This window comes from Acanthisitta chloris, unplaced genomic scaffold, assembly GCF_000695815.1.
Source record: "Acanthisitta chloris isolate BGI_N310 unplaced genomic scaffold, ASM69581v1 scaffold4961, whole genome shotgun sequence".
In the NCBI taxonomy this organism is placed as follows: domain Eukaryota; kingdom Metazoa; phylum Chordata; class Aves; order Passeriformes; family Acanthisittidae; genus Acanthisitta; species Acanthisitta chloris.
In genome coordinates, this window is record NW_008654261.1 from 17,563 (window position 1) to 40,438 (window position 22,876).

A 22,876-nucleotide genomic window follows, 5' to 3' on the forward strand; every position below is an offset into this window, starting at 1 on the left:
GCTCTGCACCTCCTGCAGATTCCAAAGGAGTGACACCAGGGAGGCACTGCAGAGCTTTTAAACACTGTGTTTTGTCCGGTAGGTGAAGAGAGAAACCCAACGCATTTTCTTTGTGAAAGTGGTACCTTCTGCAGCTGTAAAGCTTTTGGTGTGTTCCTGTCAGTAGTGATACAGAAAAGCCTGTGAAAACAGGGGATAAAAGTGTGACTCAGAGGGGAAAACCTGCCAGGAGCTGCAATCATCTCGTTTTTAAGAAGCTGTAATTTCAGAATCATTCGTGGCAGCTGTTGCAGAGACTCATTTTTGGACTGTGAACGTGGGGTGAGGAGAGCGAGCAGCAGTTCCTGCTGCTGAGCCTCACTCATCATCCCTGCTACATGTGTCCTGCAGGACTTGAGTGCCATTTAATGTAACTTATTTTCTGGAATGGAGTCTTAAACATTTCCTAATTGTACAAGAGCTTTGTAACACAAGGTGTCTTCAGTTTTAGAAGGTAACGATGTCCCTGATGCACACAGAGAGCCGAGGCAGGGAGGGTCACTGCTCACCTCCCAAGGGACTGCTGGCAGCAGTGGAGATCAGTCTGAAAACCCTTTCAAAGGACTTTCTCGAGCTAATACACTTGTTAGAAAGCTGAAAGGATTCTTGACCTGAGTTTAGCCACTGGAATTCTCTAGTCTTTGATAAGCTTGGTCATTCCTACCCTTCTTCTCCAAAGGGAAGTTGCTGTGGAGAGGTCATTTCTGGAGAAATGAGTGCAGTTTGTCCTGCTGTGAGATGATAGTGTGTGAAAGTGTAGTCTTCAGTGGAGCTTGAATCCCCATTTTTATACAAAATGGAAACACGGAATGAAATTTGCAGTGTCCTCTAAAGATCTTTAAGTGCAGCTCTAGGAGATGACATGACCAGTTTCAGTATCCAGCAGCAACTCTGGTCACTCTCAAGGTACTGGTTCTTTTAAGGTAGCCTCAAGAGAGGTAGATGATGAAAAGCTTGCATAAACCAAAGAGAATCAGCAAGAAAAATAATTGGGACTGAATTTAGATCAAAAATTGAAATAGGAACTTGACAGTCCTGAGTGCAAAGACATCAGAAAAACCTGAATTCCAAGTGAAGTCCAATTGGAAAGACTGGAGATCCCTGTCCCTGCAACCCCTGAACAAGTGACAATCCATTGTGACCAAAGTTCCACGTGCCCAGGTTGTCCCAAGTGAACAGGGAGAGCAGCAAACTTCTTTGCAGTGAGGAGCAGGGGAGAGGCAGGACAGCACAGCGTGAGGCACAGTCATGTTTTGCTGTTGAGTTAGCATCACTTAGCTCTCCTGGCCGAAAGTGTTTGCACTTTGGTAGCACCCAGGGACAAAGTGAACGGTACTGTAAATAATGAAACATTGCAATAAAACATTTGTACTTCAAAGCACCTTGTTGGGAGTGTGACTGGAGCAGGGAAACATCACCACAGTGAGTGGTGCTTGGTGGCTCAACAAAAGTGCACGATGCTATGATGTGAAATGCTGGACCCAAAGAAAACCTTAACCTAAGCCACACTGAGGAGGAAAGGAGAAAAACCCAGGGGGAATGCCAGGAGCCCTGTACCTTGGCAAGGCAGCAGTGAGCACACACGGCTGGTGTGATGTGCACAAGTCCTTCTTTCAGGAACACAAAGTCTAAGGAAGCACATGCAGAAATGCCCAGGAACACTGTTAGTTTCCAGCAGGGGCAGGAGTTACTCAAAGTGCAGTGACTACAGAGAAAGCAGAAAGCACAGCCTGCCAAGTGGTGTCTGGAGAGCAGCACAGAGCTGAGAAACTGCAGTTGACTTTAACACAGCTGTTTTGCAAAACAAAACACCCCAAAAACACCCATTTGTCTTTGAAAAGAGTAAGCCAAGCCAAGGAGAGAAAGCAAAGTCACCTACAATGGGTAACAGATCTCAGCTTAAAAGAAACATGGTTTGTTGAATATAAATGTATATTAAATATATATAAATATATATACAATAAATAAATAAACTAACAACCACTAGAAAATATCACTGAAAAACAGCCCCAAAATAGTTTGGGCTGTGTTAGCTCAGGGAAACTCCTGCCAGGGCAGAAGGACAATCAGTGCTTGCTATAGCTTCATGGGCTCCCACTCCTCCTGTGGACCTGGAATTGGCATTGCTGGCTGGAATGTGGAGGTGACAGGGGTGCCACAGTGGAGGCAGGAACAGGGAAAGCTCCAGAGGGAAGGCCTGCAGTTCTTCAGCACAACCTTCCCCTTCGCCAGGCTGGCAAAAACCTGCTTGACTTCCCTGGCCTCCACCACGGAGTTCTTGACCTTGGCTGCCAGTGCTGGGTAAGCTGAGATCTTGGTGTGCAAACTGCTGTTGCTCACGGTGCCCTTGGGCAGGGAGTGGCATGGCCTGGAGGAGAAGGTGCCGTGGCCATAGGTCTCGGTATGGGTCGTACTGAAATGGATTCAGGTTCCTCGTGGCAAAGTCAAGAGCTGTAAGCAATTGTGTTCTCTGACATGCCTTATCAAAGGGAAGGGAAAAACTACATGTATGGGAGAGCGAGATCACTCAGGTCCCCCAGATGTGCAGGGGGTACTGCTTTGGTTAACAAGAATCTGAGAGAGGTGAGATTTTAAACAGTCATTAAAATTGCTGCCATTGCCTTCCAGAACAGGAACCAATTAAGGCAGAAGGCTAACAGGTGTTTTTTTCTTAATTGCACTCTATAGATTTGACAACACAAAGTGTGCAAACTGTCAGCTCACTTGGTATGTTTGATAATACCTTTCTAGGAGGAGCATTATAACTCCACTCCCAACGTACGGAGGGGAAACTCCACATGGGTTTTTCAACCACCTTGGCCCTAGTACAAACCCACCTCCCCCTCTCACCTTCCTCTTTCCAGGGGTCTCCTTGGAGTGTCCATGGCTTTCCTCTTTGACATGTGCTTCCTTGCCCCGGGGAGGACCTTGGTCTCTGGTCTCTCCTGAGGTCTGTCTCTCCTGGGGCCTGAGGGACTATCACCATGGGATGGACATCTCGGCCCATGCACTCACAGCCAAGGGGATCCTCTCGCTGCTGAGAGGAGCTTCATCTCCCAAGAGGAGCTGCTTGGCAGATCAGCATCCTCAGGAGCCCTGGCCACTTGGTCACAGTTCTCATGACCAGGCTCCCTCAGCTCAGCATGTTCCTGGGAGGAATTGCTGCTGCTATCCTGCTCCTTCTTGCCCTCCTTGGGCCCATCCCCACGGGCAGTCACACAGAGACACTTTGCATGACCCACAGACACACTGGAGGAGAAGAGAAGAAGGGAATGGTTGGGGAATTACAATTCTGGTTCATGGGCAAAATCTAGCATGCCTGGATTATTCCTTTCCAATGGGAGCTCTCCCATCAGACTGGCTCCTCAAGGCACACAAAGCATCAGCTTTGCACCAGTAGCTGTGCACATTCAGGCACTGCTCTCAGGGGCTGCCAATATTTCCTCTGCCCCAGAGCTTCTCATTTTGCTGCTGAAGTCTCCTAGCACACATGTGTAAGTAAAACCCAAGGTCAAGCCTATCTCCTAGTGCTTCTCTACACAATGAACTTCAGGCTCCTGCACATCTCAGTGGGAACTGGAACACTGAGCAGTTCAGATGCTCAATGCAGTTACAAGTGGGGAAGAACCAGCTCTTTTCCTGTTGCTAGAGAAGAGAGCAGCTGCCTGCAAATGCTTCCCAAAGCATCATTCAATCCTCGGCCTGCAGGTGGGAACTGCTCTTTGCAATTTCAATACATTGCTGAGGTCCTTAAAAGCCTGGAAGGGAAGGATTTGTGGGGATGGACCCAAAGCTCTCCTGAACTGTTATCCCCCTCTTTGCAACCATGCAAAAGGACTTGGAAAACAGACAGGCAAAACTCTTGCTGTGCAAAAGGAGAGTGAGGAGATATTCAACATCTTTTTTTACAGAAGAACAGCGTGTTGTTCTCAGCAGACACCACCCAAGCTTTGATTAAAGTCAGGAATTAAAAGCCTGGTGGAAATCACTTTGTAGATATGATAATTTATAATAACCATTTTTGCAAAGTTTGTTCTTTACTGTGGTGGTTTGTTGCTTCATTACTCAATATTTTCCAGCTGCAAACCGAACTGATTGCCTGTGTGCATTCATACAAGCTGCTGACTTGTCCTTCAGAAACATCACTAACAGTCAGAGCAAAATGAGGCAATGCAAAAGGAAACTTTGCTGTGTGGGAAAAGGTCACACATCAGCTGAGGAGGTGGATAGCTGCCAGCAGAAGAAACTGTCCACACCTGCCCCTAACAATGCCAATTAATCCATGGGGCTGGGGGCACCTGGGGCTAATTACTCAAATGCCAAGCCCTAAGCTGCATAGCTCAAAGACATGGGAAACTCCAGACCAAGCAGCTTCTGTCCCAAAGGCTCCACAAAGTCATGAAAAAAGATAGAAACTTCCAGATACCTCATCACAACCCTGCTGTGCATCTTCAACAGGTAAGAAAATCACAGATTCAAGGATTTAGCTGCAGAAGGGGATTTGGTGTCTGGAGGGGTGACCAGCTCATGAACTGGCTCTGTAGGAGCTCCTACTTTTGTGGAGGGAAGGCAGGTGGTTCTCCAAGCTGTGAGATTTACAGCTGCATTGCAAAGCTCGTGGGCTCAGGGGCACTTTGGCTGAAAGTTGGGTTAAGTTTTTCACCTTTTATTGGGTATGATTTTCCACCAATCTACCAGAAAATGCTTCTAAATTTACTGTTATGTTGTATTTCTTACCAAAGTATCTGGAAGCAAGTAAAACAAACAGTTTAGTACTGCAGCTTAAAATCTACTAGTCACAAAGAGCCAGGTGAGATGTGCATGTACCTCCCTTATCATTCCAAATCGATATTGCAGCTACTCATGAACAGAATAAAAAAAAGAGAATGGAAAGCTCCAGGGACTTCAAAAACTTGAGGAGCAGGAGGGAGGAGTTTATTTCACTGCCTTTCCCTGAGCATAGGCTGATAGCAGCAGTTTTCTATTGCTGCCAGTCATTCATTTCCCCTTCACATTTCTTACTTCCAAAACGAAGTGCAAGGATAGTGGTAATGAAGATGAAATCTTCACAATCCCTGATTTTCAGTTTAAAAAAGCTACTGTCCTATGTGGCTGCTCCAAGCCAGGTTGGCTGAGCCTTGAGCAGCCTGCTCTGGTGGGAGGTGTCCCTGCCCAGGGCAGGGGCTGGGGCTGGATGAGCTCTAAGGTCCATTCCAACCCCTAAAATTGTCTGAGTCTATGATTCCTGTGCAGTTAGTGCAGCTGTAGCAGCACTGGGGCACTTGTGGCACTGGGTTGGGGTTGCAGCATTCCTTGCCTTGTGCCTTGTGCATGGTTGGGCTTTGTTCCACCCTAAGAGCTAAATTCCCTGGCAGGAGCCCGGGGAAGAATGAAGGTGGGGGGAAGAAGACAGGAGAGGGAAAGATAAATATAGTTGAGTTTAGCACAGTTTGTGCTCCAGTGGCTAATGAGCTGAGTGTGGGAAGGGCCTATGAAATGAGTTAGTGAATTAGTTCCTCTTCTTGTCCTTCCATCCTGTGCCAAGGGAATTTTCTGCTTTGTGATGGAGCTAACTGCTGAATGGTGGCAAAGAGCTGATGGGACTTTGATCTAGAAATGCTCACAGCTGCTCTGTGAGAGCATACAGAGAGGTGGCACAGGCACTGCCTTTGCTGTGTGCCCCTTGCTACAGAAGCTCTAGTTTTAGCTGTGAATACCTGAGCTGCTTGTTTAGAAATTAGCCAGATGTTTGCAGAGCTAGAGCTGTTCAGTCAGCCCTAGGTTACCAGGCTGTGCTTTCCAGGATGCCTTTGGGAGACTGAGCTGAGTCCTACTGTGCTGCTGTTGTCAGTTCACTTATTTTTAGATCTGAGGGATGTGGTGCTGTGTTCCACAGCAGTCCACACACGAGTTATTACAACAAGTAACAAGCAACTAAACCCAAATGAGAACCCCCTGCTGGAAGCATCTCTCAGACCACACCAAGCCCAGCCTGAGCCTGAAGCAAAACCAAATTAGAACATGCATTTTTCTGGAGGTCCTATGAATATCTCCTGACAGTTTCCCATGAGGTTTGGGAAACTTGCTTAGTTGTGAGCTACAGAAAGCCTGGATTTTCAGTGCAAGTTTTGGCCTATCAGGCAAGTACAATGAAATCCTGGGCTGCATCCACAGCAGTGTGGGCAGCAGTTCAAAAAAGGTGATTCTCTCCCTCTGCTCTGCTCTGCTGAGATCCACCTGGAATGCTGCACACAGTTCTAGTGCCCTCAACATAGGAAGGACATGGAAGTGTTGGAGCAAGTCCAGAGGAGGCCAACCAAGTTGCTAAGAGCACTGGAGCATCTCCCCTATGAGGACAGGCTGAGGGAGTTGGGGCTGTTCAGCCTGGAGAAGAAAAGGTTGTATGGAGACCTCAGAGCAACTTTTCAATATCTAAAGGGCCTACAAGGAGCTGGAGAGGGATGTGTGTTAGGAACTGCAGTGATAGGACAAAGGGCAATGGGTACAAATTGAAGGAGGGAAAGTTTAGGTCATATATTAGAAAAAAAGTTTTTTCCTGTGAGGTTGGTGCGACCCTGGCCCAGGTTGCCCAGGGAGGCTGTGGCTGCCCCAAGCCCGGCAGTGTTCACAGCCCGGAGCAACCTGCTCTGGTGGGAGGTGTCCCAGAGGGGTTGGGGCTGGAGGATCTTTAAGGTCCATTCTAACCCTTGCACACAGCCAGAGCATCTTTCTCCTAGAATAGTCTAGAATTTTGAAGCACTTGCCATGATCCTAAAGTAATTGCTTTGCACCCATAGAAGCCTAAACCTGGATGATTTAGGATGAGGTAATGCATAGAATTGGGAAGCAAAGGTGCTGTATAATTCCCACGTGGGAGGTGTACTTGAGACTGCTTAGGTGGTTGTTCCTGTGTGGCAGTGCAGTATAGTAATCCTCCTGCTTTGGCTTTCATTAATTCCTAATGAGCTGAAGAAATTCACCACAACATTCTTTACAGCTCTGAATTAGGCACCAGCCAAGGAAAAGTGTTGGCAGGAGCTTCTCTTCTCCGGGCTGTACAGCCCCAACTCCCTCAGCCTGTCTTCACAAGGGAGATGCTCCAGTGCTCTTAGCAAGTTGGTGGCCTCCTCTGGACTATGCTCCAACACTTCCATGTCCTTCTCATGTTGAGGACACCAGAACTGTGTGCAGTATTCCAGGTGGGTCTCACCAGAGCAGAGCAGAGGGGCAGAATCACCTCCCTTGACCTGCTGCCCACACTGCTGTGGCTGCAGCCCAGGCCTGGGTTGGTCTCTGGGCTGAGCTCACACTGCAGCTCATGATGAGCTTCTCATCCTCATATCCTCATTGCCACTCCTGTGGCAATGGTGTGCAGTGATCTCTGAAGCTCCAGCCAAGGCATGTTGTAATCATTTGACTTTACTTTGCCCCACAGGTCACTGACTCGGTGGCAGCAGAGTTCAGTCTAGACTCAACTCCTTCTGCTGTCCAAAAAGGAGCTTTGGATGTCTGGTGGATCAGTGGGATTCAGAGGAGCTGATGGAGCCTTTACAAAAGGTAAGAAGTTAATTTTACATTGTGTGTATTAGGAAAGCTCAAACTCTTAGCAAGAGCTGAACGTGTAATTCACTAGCTTTAAAAGCCCTGTGAGGTCTCTGTGTTTCCCCTGCAGAGCTGTGAAATGCAGGAACACTAACATGGGATGTAATTTAGAGTAAGTGAAACAGGCTTTGGTTCTGTTCATGGCTCTGGAGAGAGGAGCAGCATTCCAAGGGTGGCTGTGGAATTTAGGTGCATCTGAATCTGCAGCTCTCAACACTCTTGCTCAGTTACTGCATCACACGTTCCCCTCATTCTGATGGGTTTGCTTTGAAGCTGCCCATGCTGGAACTTTTTGCCCCGTTCTGAGGGGGCTGAATAACTCCATTGCTTAGGTTATTCTCATCAGGAATGCAGGAGTTGAACACTTGTCCACCTGAGGCTCCTGGACTTGGCCATGCAGCTGTTCTCAGCTGCAGACTGGATGCACAACACCTACAATGCCTTTAGCTGAGCTGCTGAGGCTCATTCTTGATGTTTTTCTGAGTTTTGGCCCAGGGCAGGTGCTCACACACACTGCACTCACCCACTGATGGGAGCTGTTAGCGGCTTCCAGAGAAACTTCTGGTAATGGCAGTGTGGGACCAGAAATTATTTTGGTTTTAATTGGTCCCTGAGTTATCAGTCTGGAACTGAAATATGCTGTTAAGGACATGATTTTGCTTGATGTAATGTCGTTACCAGTCTGGCAGTTTCTCATATGTGACTATGGGATGCCCTCTAGTGAAGAGAAGGGCAAAGCTTGCAGAGAAAGAGCTGCACAGTAACAGCCACAGGAGTCGGAACAGAGAATTAGACTGAGGCCTATGATAACTAGAGGTAAATAGAATCAACCTGGTTGGAAAAGACCTCCAGGATTATTGAGTCCAATCCTACCATGGTCACTAGACCATGGCACTAAGTACCACATCCAGTCTCAGCCTGTAAACCTCCAGGGATGGTGAATCCACCACCTCCCTGGGCAGCACATTCCAATGTCTGATCACTCTCTCTGTAAAAAATCTCTTCCTAATATCCAACCTAACCCTCTCCTGGCAGAGCTTGAGTCTGTGCCCTCTTGTCCTGCTGCTGGTTACCTGGGAGAAGAGACCAATTATTGCACTTTATTTAGGATAAAGCTCAACCTGGGACACAAGCAGAGCCTTGGGAAACCTGGAGTTTTGTGCTGCATTAGCAGCTGACCATGCAGATGCTTTTTCTCCAGTAAACCAGCCTAGCTCTGATGGTTTCAGCCTGTCATCTGCTCCACCCTTCCAGGTGAGTTGTTTTAAAAGTCTGTCACAGAACTTCTTAGTTCTCCCATGCTAAAAGACAACTGTGGTGGAGAACAGAGGATTCAGGTAGCCATGGGCAGTGTGTAAGACAGCAACAGCCTTCAGCAGTGCATTGGCTCAGTGTTCCCTCCCTGGTGGTGTGGAAACACTGCCAACACTGCTCAGTGACAGTGTCTGCAGCCCTGCTGGGCTCACACACCTGGGGCTGGGAGCAGAACCCACTGCTTTTGTGCATAGAAAAAACCTAAGACATTAGACTTGATTTTCTTGTAACTGAAAAAAAAAAGGTTATTGGTGTATAGAGACTCTGAAATGAACCAAGACAACCATTGCAAACTGCCTTAGGTCAGATCAGTTCAAATTCCTGAAGAAATGTTTTTGGGTCTCCTGGAGTGGGTTTTTGCCTAAATTAGCCTAGTGTTTTGTTAGGCAGCCACAGTAGACTTTCTGCATTTAGACTTGCATTAGAGCAATAAGCTCTCCTAGAACAGTTTATCTGCTCTCCTTCAGCACTTTGCTGCAAAGGAGATTAATCCTATCACCATGTGTCTCTTTCTGCCGTTGACTTGGGACATCTGTCTGGATAAAACTGTTTTCCCCTTCATAGGAGATGTGCACGAGGATTTTCTGCCCTGTTGGGTCTTTTATGTTTGCTGTTTTGTTCTCAGGTGGCAGCTGGCCGAGAATGGCTCACTCAGCCTGACCAGGGAGAACACACACAAGTCCTGACTACCACCACACAGTGTCCTCTGCCAGGGGAGGACTCAGCCCCACAGCTGTTCAGTGCAGCAGAAGAGCCAACCCAGATGCTCCACTTGTCTTATTTAGGTACAAGCTTGAAGGAGGGAACTTTAGGCTAGATGTTAGGCAAAGTTTTCCCTGTGAGGGAGGTGAGACCCTGTCCCAGGTTGCCCAGGGAGGCTGTGGCTGCCCCAAGCCTGGCAGTGTTCACAGCCAGGTTGGCTGAGCCTTGAGCAACCTGCTCTGGTGGGAGGTGTCCCTGCCCAGCCCAGGGCAGGGGGCTGGGTGAGCTCTAAAGTCCATTCTAACCCCTATTATCAGGATGGAGAGAGTGCTCACAAGACCCTAAGAGGAAACAAACTGGGGGCTGACTAAACATGAATGGAAAAAAAAAAAAAGCCACATGAAGCTTTACTAATAAATGAAGACAATTTATTACTTCAAGTGTTAATGGTAAAAAAAATTCAGCACAGCTGTTGCATTTAAAAAAGTGAAACTACAATTATAACCCCTATTATCAGGATGGAGAGAGTGCTCACAAGACCCTAAGAGGAAACAAACTGGGGGCTGACTAAACATGAATGGAAAAAAAAAAAAAGCCACATGAAGCTTTACTAATAAATGAAGACAATTTATTACTTCAAGTGTTAATGGTAAAAAAAATTCAGCACAGCTGTTGCATTTAAAAAAGTGAAACTACAATTAAGTACTATGTTCCTAGTTCAATAAACAGATGAACCCAATGTTCTTTAAAATAGTTAAGCATTATACAGTACATCTTATGAAGACCCGTAAATTAAAGAACTACTTCTTGAATTTATTTTAAAAATTTGCTTTCACAGCTTTAGCTTCTTTTTCCTGCCGCGGCCATCAGGAGTCCCATCCATCTTGCGTTTCTGTGCCTGCAGGGGAGAGGGGAGAGGTTACTGCGATGCAGAAGCCTATCGGAGGTGAGTGATATGTAAGGATGCAGAGCCTTGCTGCTGGTCTGTGCCCCTCCAATGGTTTTACAGAGGGGAAAAGTATAGAGAAGCAAATCGTTTTAGCAATCATTTATGACAAGGTGTTACTAAATACTCATCTAAATATTCTGTGAACAGGCCTGAGAAGCTTTAACCATCAACTCTACTGATTCCTGCACATCTGTCAAATAGGTTGTGCTGCCAAGTTTGTGGTACAACCACCTGAATGAGGTGAGAAGTGGCTCAAGGTGGTGGTTCCCTAACCCAACAGGCCTGCAGGGCAGCAACACTGAGGAGCTGTCAGGCTAAGTGCTGTTGTCCCAACTCCAACAGCTGCACATTAGTGAACAGATCTTTAGATGGTTTAACAGATTTTGTCAATCAAAAGGCCAAATCCATCTCTGGTGCAGTCACCAGGGTAAACCTATGGTGTACCAACACAGAGATCCAAAACACACCAAGTCCCTCTGCTCCAACCCACGTGAGCAATCGAAATTTAGAACCTAAACTGATTTACCTTCGTTTGATATCCTTAGCTGTACTAGCGAGCCCCAGTGGGAACTTCCAGCAGCTCTTAATGTGGCCCTGGAAGTTTTTGCTGCTTTTAAATAACTTTAAGTATCACTTGTCCTAGACAACTGGAAAAACACTCTTGACTTGGTGTGAGCTTTAAAATTCCCTGAGTCTATGCAAAGCCCTTCCAACCTTACCGAAGATGGTTTTGGTCCACGTTTCTTCTTTTCTGCTTTTTCCTTTTCTTCCAGTTCCATGTTTTCTCTTTCGATGAGAGTGATTAAAGTATTGCATCTCCTCTGCAGCTCCTGCATCACACAACACATTCCATCAGTACCTTAGGCAGACACTGAATGCCAAAATCCTGTCAGAGCATCAGAAATGCTGGTGAGCAGCTAAGAGTTTTGCTACGTCTTGTCAGAGTAACGAAGAAGTGAAGTGTTCCTGACACTCAGTGCATGGATTTGATCACAGGTATTTGCTTCCTAAAGCACATTTGTATCTAACTCATAAACCCCAGTACCTTGGGATTCTGAACTGCTCCTCCCCTAAGACCTGTCATGCATTTGCTGCCCATTGCAGCTGTTGGAATGTTACAAGTCATGCACATAACTCAGTATTTCAGAGGCTGTTTGGCCTGGGGTCTGACTAGTGTGCCAGCACCCATGAGCAGGAGGGGGGAATGCAGGTACCATTGCTGTCCTGGACTTGAGGAACCAGTCGAATCTGAACTGGGGGGAGTTGCGGATGCACTGCCGCAGCTCGTCGTACACGTTCTCCTTGTCGAAGCCCAGTTTGTGCAGCATGCAGATCAGGAAACGATCCTCTTCCTCTGTGTAGTTCTTCCCTTTGTTGGTGCCATAGGATATTCTCAGCTGGTGGAAAGGAGCTTTGTACCTCCCAATCTGAGCAGAAACAAGTAACAGCAGGTGAAGCTAAGAAATGGCTGGTGAGGCCACACCTTGAATCCTGTGCTCAGCTCGGGGCCCCTCAGCTCAGGAGGGACACTGAGGTGCTGCAGCAGGTCCAGAGAGGACTGTGGGAGAATTTCTGATTGCTAATGGCCATGTGAGCAATCCAGCCTTGCTAGCAGGGCCTGAGCAAGCTGCAAGCTGAGCTGTTCAAGGACACTGCTGTGGCTGGAATGGGAGGAAGAAGGTAGCAAGATAAGCAGCTCCTGGCTGTGGGATGCAGAAGTTGAAGATAGTTAGGGGTGGAGAATAATGGTTAAGCAGAAGTTAGATACAGCACTATGAACTGTGTGCTATGAAACAGGTGACAGCAGGTTAGGCCATACCTGGAGTGCCATCACAGCACCTCTGTGGGATGGAAACACTCGAGGAAGCAGCTGCTGAGAAGGATGCAAGAGCAGCCAAGGCCATGATCAACGTTGCCTTCAGCCATCAGCAGCACTGACCACTGTCCTCACTCACCTTTGTATCCAGGGCCTTCTTTATGCTGATCCGGCGCTGAATTCTGGCTTCTCCTCTTTCAATCTGAGCCATGATCTTCTCTATGTCCTGGAGTTCATTGCACCTTTCCCAGAACACAGCTAAGGAAAGAACAATTGGTTGGTTTCTTAGCATGCACCTTAGAAGTTAGAGGTTTTACTTTGAAACTAAAGGAGGTGTTAGCTGCTCCTTCCTCTCAGCAGAGCTCGGGGCTGTGACAGACAATGCCTCCCCCTTCCTGCTGTCAGGGGCTGCAGTGTTACAAATGCTGCTTTGAAGGGGGTGGACACAAAAGTCCTCAGTTCAAATGAGGGGTGACACAGGCCAGAAAGGCTCTTGTGAGCCTGTCTCCCTCTCCAAGGAAAAAGCTTCCTCAAATGGAAACTAATCCACCAGCAACAATTTTACAGGGAGACAGAGAAGGGAAACTGAGTGGCCAAACAAAGCAAGTGCCTAAAAGACGATTAGGTGTTTAAATAAAAGGGGATTAAAATCGTTTTTCGTATCTGCAAGCTGCTCTGTACCTTTAGAAATTTAGCCCCAGGGTCTACACTACATTAGAAAACACTTTGAGACACCAGAGGTGAGTAGTCAAGTGGGCTCAGGTTGGGGCTGGATGGTCTCTAAGCTCCATTCCAACCCTAGAATCCTAGGATTCTATGCACAGGCAGTGCACACCAGGCAGCAGTGGTAGCCAGGGACTCCAGGCTGACCACACAACTGACCTACCTGAGTACTCGATGACCTCCTCAGGGGTTTTCCCCTCTACTTCCCGCGCGATGTTCTCTATGTCATCCCGGCCCCACTTCTCGTTGGCCTTGATGAACTGGTTGAAATCTCTCTTATTCCAGTTAGTGAAGCCCTGTAACAGCAATCAAAAGGAAACATTGCACAGAGGCTCTGGATTTGTCTCCATATCTGCATGATCAGGTTTCTCTAAGCTGCCTGTAACACTTCCATCATTCCAACAGTGTTAAACCTCTTCTTTCTCTGCAGTTTAATTTAGTAGAGTAACTGTGTCCTGCAGTCACTGTAGTCTCTCCATGCAAACACTGCATAATGATTAGCTCTGGCTCTCTAGTTATCTACTAGTTTCAGGTACGAGTTTTCAGCTCATAAATTACTCTCCTCTCTGCAAAAGAACATGGGGTCACTTTTTAAGATAAAAAAAACCGCTCAGGTGGAGCAAGTGGTGTCTGTACTGGGTTTTGTTTAGTCAAAAAGGCCACCTTCTTCCAAGTTATCCAAGCCCCACAACAAACCTAATGTCAAAGATCTTTGGTCAGAAGCAAAACCTGCAGTTGTGTTAACTATAATGTGTGTGAATCAGTGACCAAGAAATGTTCCCATGACACCAAAACACAAAATAAGCTTCAGCTGAGGTCACTCTCACTGACCACCCAATGATACCTGGGTTAGAAGCTTCTCTTTTTCCTCTAGCTCTTCATCATTAAGAGGTTCAGCCTCGTCAATCTTGAGCTGCTCTTCCTTCTGTGCCTGGGCAGCGTTGGGGAGATCAGGGTTCCGAGGTACCTGAAAGGTGTGCAGGTTGTACAAAGGGATTCACTCTTCACAGCTCACTGCTAACTGTCACTTGGCTCTTACTATAACCTAATGTGGTCTGCAGCTCAACATGGGTTTAGTTTATTTATATTGTGAAAGGCAGGACCAGTCCATATTCTCCTATAGTTGTGGTAAACTGTTCCAGTGTGTCAATTCAGAGAATCACATGGAATAGTTCGGGCTGGAAGAGACCAGAGCTTAAAGATCATCTCCTTCCAACCCTCTGCCCTGGGCAGGGACACCTCCCACCAGAGCAGGTTGCTCAAGGCTCATCCAACCTGGCTGTGAACACTGCCAGGCTTGGGGCAGCCACAGCCTCCCTGGGCAACCTGGGCCAGGGTCTCACCACCCTCACAGGGAAAACTTCTGCCTAAGATCTCACCTAAATTTCCCACCTTCAATTTGTGCCCATTGCCCTCGTGCTGTCACTACATGCCCCTGTACAAAGTCCCTCCCCAGCTGCAGGTCCCTGTAAGTACTGAAGGGTTGCAATCAGATCTTCCTGGAGCCTTCTCTTCTCCAGGCTGAGCAATCCCAGCTCTTTCAGCCTTTCCTCCTAAGAGAGATGCTGCGTCCTTCTAATCAGGGAAACTGTTCCATTACCTTGTAACCAATTGTTTTCCTGTAGTAGAGAATCTCTTTTTCCAGTAGTTCGAAGAGGCGAGGAGGAAAGAACTGGAAGTCCTGTACATTTGGCTGCTTTGGAGGTCGTGGTGCCTGAAACACAAAGAAAGAACTGATTTCAGTTTAAAAGCAAATAAAAAGCTTTACTGCTGCAAAAATGCACTTCTAACTGAAAAAAAAAGGGCCACACTATGCAAGAGATAACTACCACCGTGAAGGACTCTAGAAGTAAGGGACTCATGAGGGAAGGGGCAGAGAGGTCTTTGGGGAGGAGGAGGTGGTGGTGGCTGGGGAAAATCACACATAGAATCAACCAGGTTGGAAAAGACCTCCAAGATGATCAAGTCCAACCCTACCATGGTCACTAGACCATGGCACCAAGTGCCACATCCAGTCTCAGCTTGAAAACTTCCAGGGATAGGGAATCCATCACCTCCCTGGGCAGCACATTCCAATGCCTGAGCACTCTCTCCCTAAAAAAATATCTTCCTAAGATCCAACCTAACCCTCCCCTGGCAGAGCTTGAGTCTGTGCCCTCTTGTCCTGCTGCTGGTTGCCTGGGAGAAGAGACTAACCCCCACCTGACTCCAACCTCCTGTCAGGGAGTTGCAGAGGGTGAGAAGGTCTCCCCTGAGCCTCCTCTTCTCCAGGCTGAACACCCCCAGCTCCCTCAGCCTCTCCTCATGGCACTTGTGCTCCAGTCCCTTCACCAGCCTCGTTGCTCTTCTCTGGACCTGCTCCAGCCCCTCAATGTCCCTCCTGAGCTGAGGGGCCCAGAGCTGAGCACAGGATTCAAGGTGTGGCAGCACCAGAGACAGAATCACCTCCCTGGTCCTGCTGACCACGCTGCTCCTGATCCAGGCCAGGATGCCACTGGCCTTCCTGGCCCTCTGAGCACACTGCTGGCTTCCTGTCCATCCAGGACATGCATCCCCTTGAACAGAGTTCCAGTGTTTTAAGCAGCAATAAGGAAATCTTCCACAGGTAAGGAAAATTCACAGCTGCTTAAACAAAACCAAGAGAAACCTTGATCTTCCCCTCCTAACATCTGACAAGTTCCACCCTGCTCTCACTCCCCTTCTCGAGTCCTTGGGGTTTTTTTCTAATTCCCCAAGTGATAAAAGTGAACAGAGCAGTTTTTGTGACCAAAGACCAATTTTGTCACTTGCAGCTTTTACCAGGAGTTTTTGGCCAGTTTGTTTTCTTTTCCTTAGTCCCCTCACCTTGGGTGCTTTGGGTTCACTGACTCGCAGAGCCTCTCTGAAATAAGCATCCACAGCATAGTTGGCTTTCCTTTCTCTCTTAGGTGGTTCAATCCACTCTGTAAATGCCAGCTAAAACAAAAAAAACAAAACAAATCCCACCAGCCCAAAAAAGAAATGTTAGGTCTTGCAAAACAATCAGAGCAACTACAGGTTGTATATAAAATCAGATCTACATCTAAGTGTTGCAATGGTTCTATTTAACTATTCCCACAGATGACACTTTACCCAACACCTCCTAAATATGTATGATTAAAACATGCAATTTAGTGTGTCCCTCCAAAAAAACTTCAAACATTACCTTCTGTTTTTCTCTGTAGTCTTCCCCTTCAAAATTGTACACACTGGATTCAGTATCCATAGTGAAATTCCTCAGGGAGCTTTCACCCATCTTTGAGAGTTTTTCATTCATTTCTGCAGTCTTGGATGGGAACACAGAAAAGAACAGAAACTGTTACTTCATGGCACGTCACTACTTACCATCTCATCCCCAGGCAGAACAGGAGCCACTTGGGAAGGCACAATGTATGTCCCTATTAGACACCTCATTCCCAGAAAGGTTCTTCATTTTGAGACATCTCATTGCCAGAAAGCAGAGGAGCTGCTCTGGGAGGTACCTGATTCTAAAACATCTTATGGACAATATCAGAAAAAACAAACATGACAGACCAGCATGAAAACCCTTCACAGCAAACCCCTTTTCTCTCCAGCTTAGAACCAAGTTATCCCCTAGAGATATCACCCTTAAATCTACAGATGAGCTTCCCCTTTTCCAACCTTCTCACCTTCTTTGCTCCTCTTTCCAAAATGTGATCGATGTCTTCGTCCGTGATCTCGCTGTCCTTTGAGGCAAACACATGTGTTGCTCCATGTCTAATCATCTGCAGCATTTCATCCTTGCCCAGTTTATTCAGATTTTGATCCACTAGTCTTCCTAAAAATAAAAGCACCAGAGGATAGCAACTAACTAAAAGTTTATGTTACGGAAGAAGCAATACAGGATTTTTCTCCCCCCTTCCATTGGAGCTCTATCCTTTTCTTTCAGTCAAGCAAATTCCAAACAAAGGGGAAAAAAGAGCAAGCAACATCTACCTAGGGATCAAAGGTGTTTACTATCTTAGACCTGATCTGTGGTCAAACATCTTTTTGAATGTAAGACCTTATGACACAACAGGAGGAAATGGCCTCAGGCTGTGCCAGGGGAGGTTCAGGTTGGACATCAGGAGGGACCTCTCCATGGAAAGGGTGGCTGAGCCTTGGAATGTGCTGCCCAGGGTGGGGGTGGAGGCACCACCCCTGGAGGTGTTTGAGGACCCACTTGGTACATGGTTTAGTTGACAGGGTGGTGATAGGTGGAAGGCTGAACCTGTGTCCACCCTTACTGGTTCTGGGGTACCTAAGGTATCATTATGGTGCACATGTTAACCACTTCCAAACTAAGCCTGAGTCAACCAAGGTCACGTTACTTCTCCCCATCCACTAGAAAAAGGAAAGGTGTTCATTTCTCAAGGTGAAAGCAGCAGCCGAGTGCTTTAAAAACTCAAAACCTGACTATATCCACTTGTAGGAAGGTGATCAAGAAGTGAGGAAATGCTTAGTCCTGCAGTGAAATGAACACTCAAGTGGTGAGGCCTTTGCACTCAGAGCTCAGCTGAAGCAAAGCAATAGCCTCAGTGATGAACTAGCTGCTTCCACCCTAATTTACAGTGGAGAAATAAAGGGAGAGGATCTCCTCACGAAGTGCCTCCCTGTACTTGCCCTGCTGAATGACGATGGAATCCAACCGGAGCTTCATTTCTGCACGTTCCACTATTCTCTCCTCCACAGTGTTGTCTGTAATGAACCTGAACACTCGAACAGTCTTGGTCTGCCCAATCCTGTGTGCTCGATCCTGGGCAAAAAAAAGGAACAGAACACTCAGGACTTGTTTCCCAGCACGACTAATGTGCCAAACAGAGCAGCACAGCTGAACTAAATCCTAGTCAGACTTTCAGCCATCCATGACTGACCAAGATGTTACTTATCTACATTGCAGGTTTTGGGGTGTTTCTTTCAATAACATCAACAATGAGTATTTCTCTCAAATCCAGGGTGTTATGGGGGTTTTTCTGTTGGGTCACAGAGAGGAGAAAACTGGATGCTCCTGATCTTATGTTGATTGAAGAAGTCATCTCTGCAGTGACCAGAAGTTACCTTCCTTCCTTCCTCAAAATCCTCCAGCTGTGCCACCAACACTTCCAGACAAATACAATGCACCACCTCTCCTGGCTGACAAAATATCCTCACACTGAGGATCAGTACCTCTAGTGGTAGCTGGAACAGCCTCACTTGAGCTTCTACACACCAGTTCCATCTCTCCTTTCAACTCAGTTCTGCCAGAATACTCGAGATTCTACAGCTTAACTGAAGCAATTAAAGAGGTTTTCAAGATTTGTCACTGAGAGGTCTCATTTATCAAAAAAACACTGGTAGTTTTTAAACAGCTTTGTTTTCTTACGTGGTCAGGAGTGTTCCTGGCATGACCCGAGGCTGGAGATGCATGCAAAAATACTCTGAGAAACAGTTTAGCTGCTCAAAAGGAGTGAGTCCAAAGGAGTGTGGGCAGCAGGTTGAGGGAAGGGATTCTTCCCCTCTCCTCTGCTCTCCCGAGGCAGTTTTGGGCTTAACATGCTAGATGTTATCCATTTAGGTATGTAAATCAAGCAGACTTGTCACTAAACACCCCTAAGAGCAGTGCAGCACATAAAAAGCACTTCCCACTGCATAAAACATTGTATGGCCTAATGTGCCTCAGGGTTCCAGCACAGTGGGAGCTGCACTGGAACTGGAAACCAGTCACAAATACTGTACTAAAATGAAGAAACACCAATTTACTTTGGAAATACACATTTCTAGGAAAGAAGAGAAATAAAAGACCACAATTTCCATCTGGATTTTTACCATAGCCTGAAGGTCGACTTGTGGGTTCCAGTCTGAATCGTACAGGATCACCACATCAGCAGTAGCCAAGTTGATGCCAAGGCCTCCTGCTCGTGTGCTCAGCATGAACACGAATTTTGAGCTGTCAGGATCGTTGAAGGCATTAATGGAGGCCTAAACACAGGAGAAGAGCATGTCAGTTGAACCCAAGGTTTCACAAGCAGCACTTTTATTTAACCACAGCACTCAAACCGTGGAGCACCTGTCGCTCGTTGTGAGGAGTTTGTCCATCCAGTCTGCAGTACTCGTAGTTTCTCCACATACAGTAATCCTCCAAGATGTCCAGGACTCTTGTCATCTGGCTGAAGATGAGAACTCTTGAGCCTGTTTGGGGGAAAAGGTTTGTGAGGCTTTCAGCAGACCCAGGTTTATCAGCCCCTGTCTGCATTCCCAGAGAAGGCAGGAGGGCAGCAGTGAGAATTCCAGGGTGCAGCTGCCATGGTGCTGTGTGGGGCTCAGCACACCACAGCAGCTCCTTCTCCGTGGGGTCAGAGGGTTCCAGGTAACAAGAGGTGTCACTGGGGAGTGCCAGACTGAGCTCACAGCTGCTGGAGCTGTTAGACACTCACTGGCAGTGTCCATGGGACACGTCTGCCTTACTCTGACATCTGTCTGCTTAGTGGCTTCCCTTTCACATCTGTTTTCTGTTGTACTCCTGAAGGAAATCATAGAATCAACCACGAATCAACTGGGTTGGAAGAGACCTCAAGGATCATTGAGTCCAACCCCCAAATGCTCCTACAGAGCAGAGTGAGATGGTAACACAAATACCAAAACATCAAGTACAAAGAACGAAATTTTGATGCATTTGTTTTGGATTTATGATCTCTAAATATAACCTAAGTTCTTCTTGAAGACTCCTCAGTTTACCTGCCAAGAACCACCTCAAACCAGGGTAAAATGTAGAGGAGGTTATGCCTACAAACAGAGCCACTGACAGTCTACTGGAGAGATTTAAGCAAAACACGGAGTAGTACAAAGGCTCCACTTCCCTCTATATTCTCCTCATGTGATTTTTTTTTTTTGTCCTTTGGACTCAAGGGCCAATAATGAGCTCTTTTGTTTAAGGTGATATTAACTGCCACATCTCATCAAGAAGCCTCAAAGCAGGAAGAAACCAAGTTCAAAACAAGCACAGTAACCACTGAATTGTTCTCTTTTCCAGTCTTACAATGACTTACATTGCCACAGCTGCTTGGATAATACCTCATACAAAGTACAGGTTACTTCTATGCTACCTCAGGCTGAGGTTTTATTTCCCTGCAGTGTCCCCACTCACAAACTTACCTCCATTCCTTTAGCCAAGTTACTTCAGCAAGCACACTCAAAATAATGAGTTTATTCGAGGCAAAAACTCTGTGGCAAGTGAGTTTTACAGTAACATCTCAAAGTTTTGCCCCTACAATCCAGTAACTTGAAACCAACTCAGAGTTCCCCCAGAGTCTGAGTGCTTTAAAGAATTCGCTGAAAAACCACAGGTGCTGCTTAAAGTAATACCCAGCAAGAAACAGTAACATGGCACAAAGAATTTAGCTTTCACCCTGCATGAAGACTCTGAAATGTACTTTATGGCAAACCAAAGGAGTGGCTAAATTACCACACAGTTATGTACCAAACAGCTAATGATGCTAAGAAAGAAAACAAAACCCAGAGCAACTGATGTTTCTGTGGTCTCAGCTTAGCTGGGATGGAAAAAAGGAGAAAAAATAAAAGCCAAACCACTTCAGCACAAAAAGCCACAATGGACTGGTGATCCAATGGCTTCTGAAGGCACTTCACAAATTGGTTTTGCCTGTTTCAGACACAATGGTTGACCAGCTGGTGTCACACCAGACACCAACACCGGTCCTGGCTGAAGCGTGCTGGTTTTTGCTCAGGACACACAGAAACATTAAGCAGTACTGACTTCATTTTTATGGCTGAGCCAAAAAACCCTCTCAAAACCCCCCAAAACGAGGTGCATACCTTGTTCTTTCAACTTTGGTAGCAATTTGTCCAACACCACCATCTTGCCACTGTTGGTGACCAGATGCATGTCAGTGGTGTAAGGTGGGCCAGGCTCTGCCCCATCGAAGAGGTAAGGGTGATTGCAGCACTTCCTCAGCTGCATGAGGATGTTCAACAGCCTCATTTTGTCCAGCTTGCCAGCTGAATTCAGTATATCTATGTCCTTCATCAAGATTCGTGTATACCTGCAGCAAAGGAAGGAAAAAATGTTGTAACTCAAAAACAAAGTTGGGCTTTAAGTGGTAAACAGAATCACAGAATCATAGAATCAACTGTGTGGGAAAAGACCTCCAAGATCATCCAGTCAAACCCTACTGTGGTCACTAGACCATGGCACTAAGTGCCACATCCAGTCTCAGCCTGAAATCCTCCAGGGATGGTGAATCCACCACCTCCCTGGGCAGCTCATTCCAATGCCAGTTAGAAGCTCAGCCCTGCACTCATTTCACCAGGGAACTCTTCCTGATGTGCATGGCTTTGTCACACAGGAGTGTCACAGGGAAATCTGCATGAGCTGGGAATGCACCAGGAAGAATTAAAGCAAGTCCCACACAATATCCAGCCACGGGCAGCACATCCCTTCTGCTCCTTATCCACAGCACAGTCATTGAATCAGAGAATCACAGAATTTTAGGGGTTGCAATGTAGCTTACAGGTCACCCAGCCCCAACCCCTGCCCTGGGCAGGGACACCTCCCACCAGAGCAGGTTGCTCAAGGCTCATCCAACCTGGCTGTGAACACTGCCAGGGCTGGGGCAGCCACAGCCTCCCTGGGCAACCTGGGCCAGTTCAGTCAAGCATGTGCATTACTTACCATTCTCGTTGCATCTTGCTGAGCCCCACGTAAATTTTGACTTCCTTCTTGGGAGGCAAACTCTTCTCCACATCAGCCTTGATGCGCCGCAGGAGGAATGGCCGCAGCACCTGCAACAGGACGCACCATTAGGTGTGTTTTGGGAACCCAAGCAATGACAGTTGGCAGATATTCTCCACCACAGGAGCAGAGCTATTGTCAGACAATCTGTAAAGCAACCTGTATGAACAGATTATTTGCTGCACATGGGAATGGACATGTGTTTTATTTGGAAGACTCCAAGATTAGGCCAAAATTTCAGGTGGTTTTATGCCCCTTGATTCAATTTCTGCTTGACTGAAGCACTTATAATCTCTTCATAGACAATACTTTTCATGCAAGCATAGAACTACTTGACCCTTCCCTCCTTCCTAAACAATTTCCTTCTCAAAGAAAACATCTTCTGAGCTTTGCCAACCCATGCTGGAAGTCTACCATAGTTTCTGGAATCATAAGACTTTTAGGGGTTGGAATGGAGCTTAGAGATCACCCAGTCCCAACCCCTGCCCTGGGCAGGAACACCTCCCACCAGAGCAGGTTACCCAAGGCTTTAGCCAACCTGGCTTGATAGATCATAGACTGACCTATCTTACCCTAATATTCTACAGCAAGCAGCATCAGAAGGATTGTTGGGGCTCTACCTCAGGTAAGGGTACAAAGAGCGAAGGACTCACCATGTGGAGACGTTCCACCAGCTTCTGATCCCCCAGGCAGTTGTTGGTGTCAAACCATGAATCAAAGTCCTGTACCAACAGAATCATCAGGCTGTAAAGGCTTCCTTTCAAGGGGCAATGCCACCACAAAGCTGAGCAAATACAGCTCAAGTGCTTATCTTATACAGGCAATAAGAGCAAATTGCCCTGTTTGGCCTATATCCATGAGAACCTCCATAACACAAACATTTCTGACTGTCACTCTGGAATTTACCAGTACCTGACACTCTAACTGTACATATTCAGGTCTATTTTGAAATCTAGAAAACCAGCAAAATGAATTTAGGTTGATCAGC

General features: G+C 46.8%; 1 protein-coding gene across 1 annotated transcript in view; it reads right to left on the reverse strand.

Annotated features, from left to right (window-relative positions):
- Positions 1–10,268: 10,268 nt before the first annotated feature.
- SMARCA5 (SWI/SNF related, matrix associated, actin dependent regulator of chromatin, subfamily a, member 5) overlaps positions 10,269–22,876 on the reverse strand; it is a gene marked incomplete at its 5' end in the record, with an annotated part of 19,360 nt that continues 6,752 nt past the window's right edge. Inside the window, 16 exons of the mRNA XM_009083416.1 lie at positions 10,269–10,555; positions 11,326–11,436; positions 11,821–12,033; positions 12,562–12,680; positions 13,309–13,441; positions 13,990–14,112; positions 14,746–14,859; positions 15,990–16,100; positions 16,330–16,449; positions 16,814–16,958; positions 17,783–17,919; positions 18,969–19,121; positions 19,210–19,331; positions 20,973–21,199; positions 21,829–21,938; positions 22,542–22,610. Coding sequence (XP_009081664.1) covers positions 10,490–10,555; positions 11,326–11,436; positions 11,821–12,033; positions 12,562–12,680; positions 13,309–13,441; positions 13,990–14,112; positions 14,746–14,859; positions 15,990–16,100; positions 16,330–16,449; positions 16,814–16,958; positions 17,783–17,919; positions 18,969–19,121; positions 19,210–19,331; positions 20,973–21,199; positions 21,829–21,938; positions 22,542–22,610 — 2,073 coding nt within the window. The remainder of the gene's footprint in view (positions 10,556–11,325; positions 11,437–11,820; positions 12,034–12,561; positions 12,681–13,308; positions 13,442–13,989; positions 14,113–14,745; positions 14,860–15,989; positions 16,101–16,329; positions 16,450–16,813; positions 16,959–17,782; positions 17,920–18,968; positions 19,122–19,209; positions 19,332–20,972; positions 21,200–21,828; positions 21,939–22,541; positions 22,611–22,876) is intronic.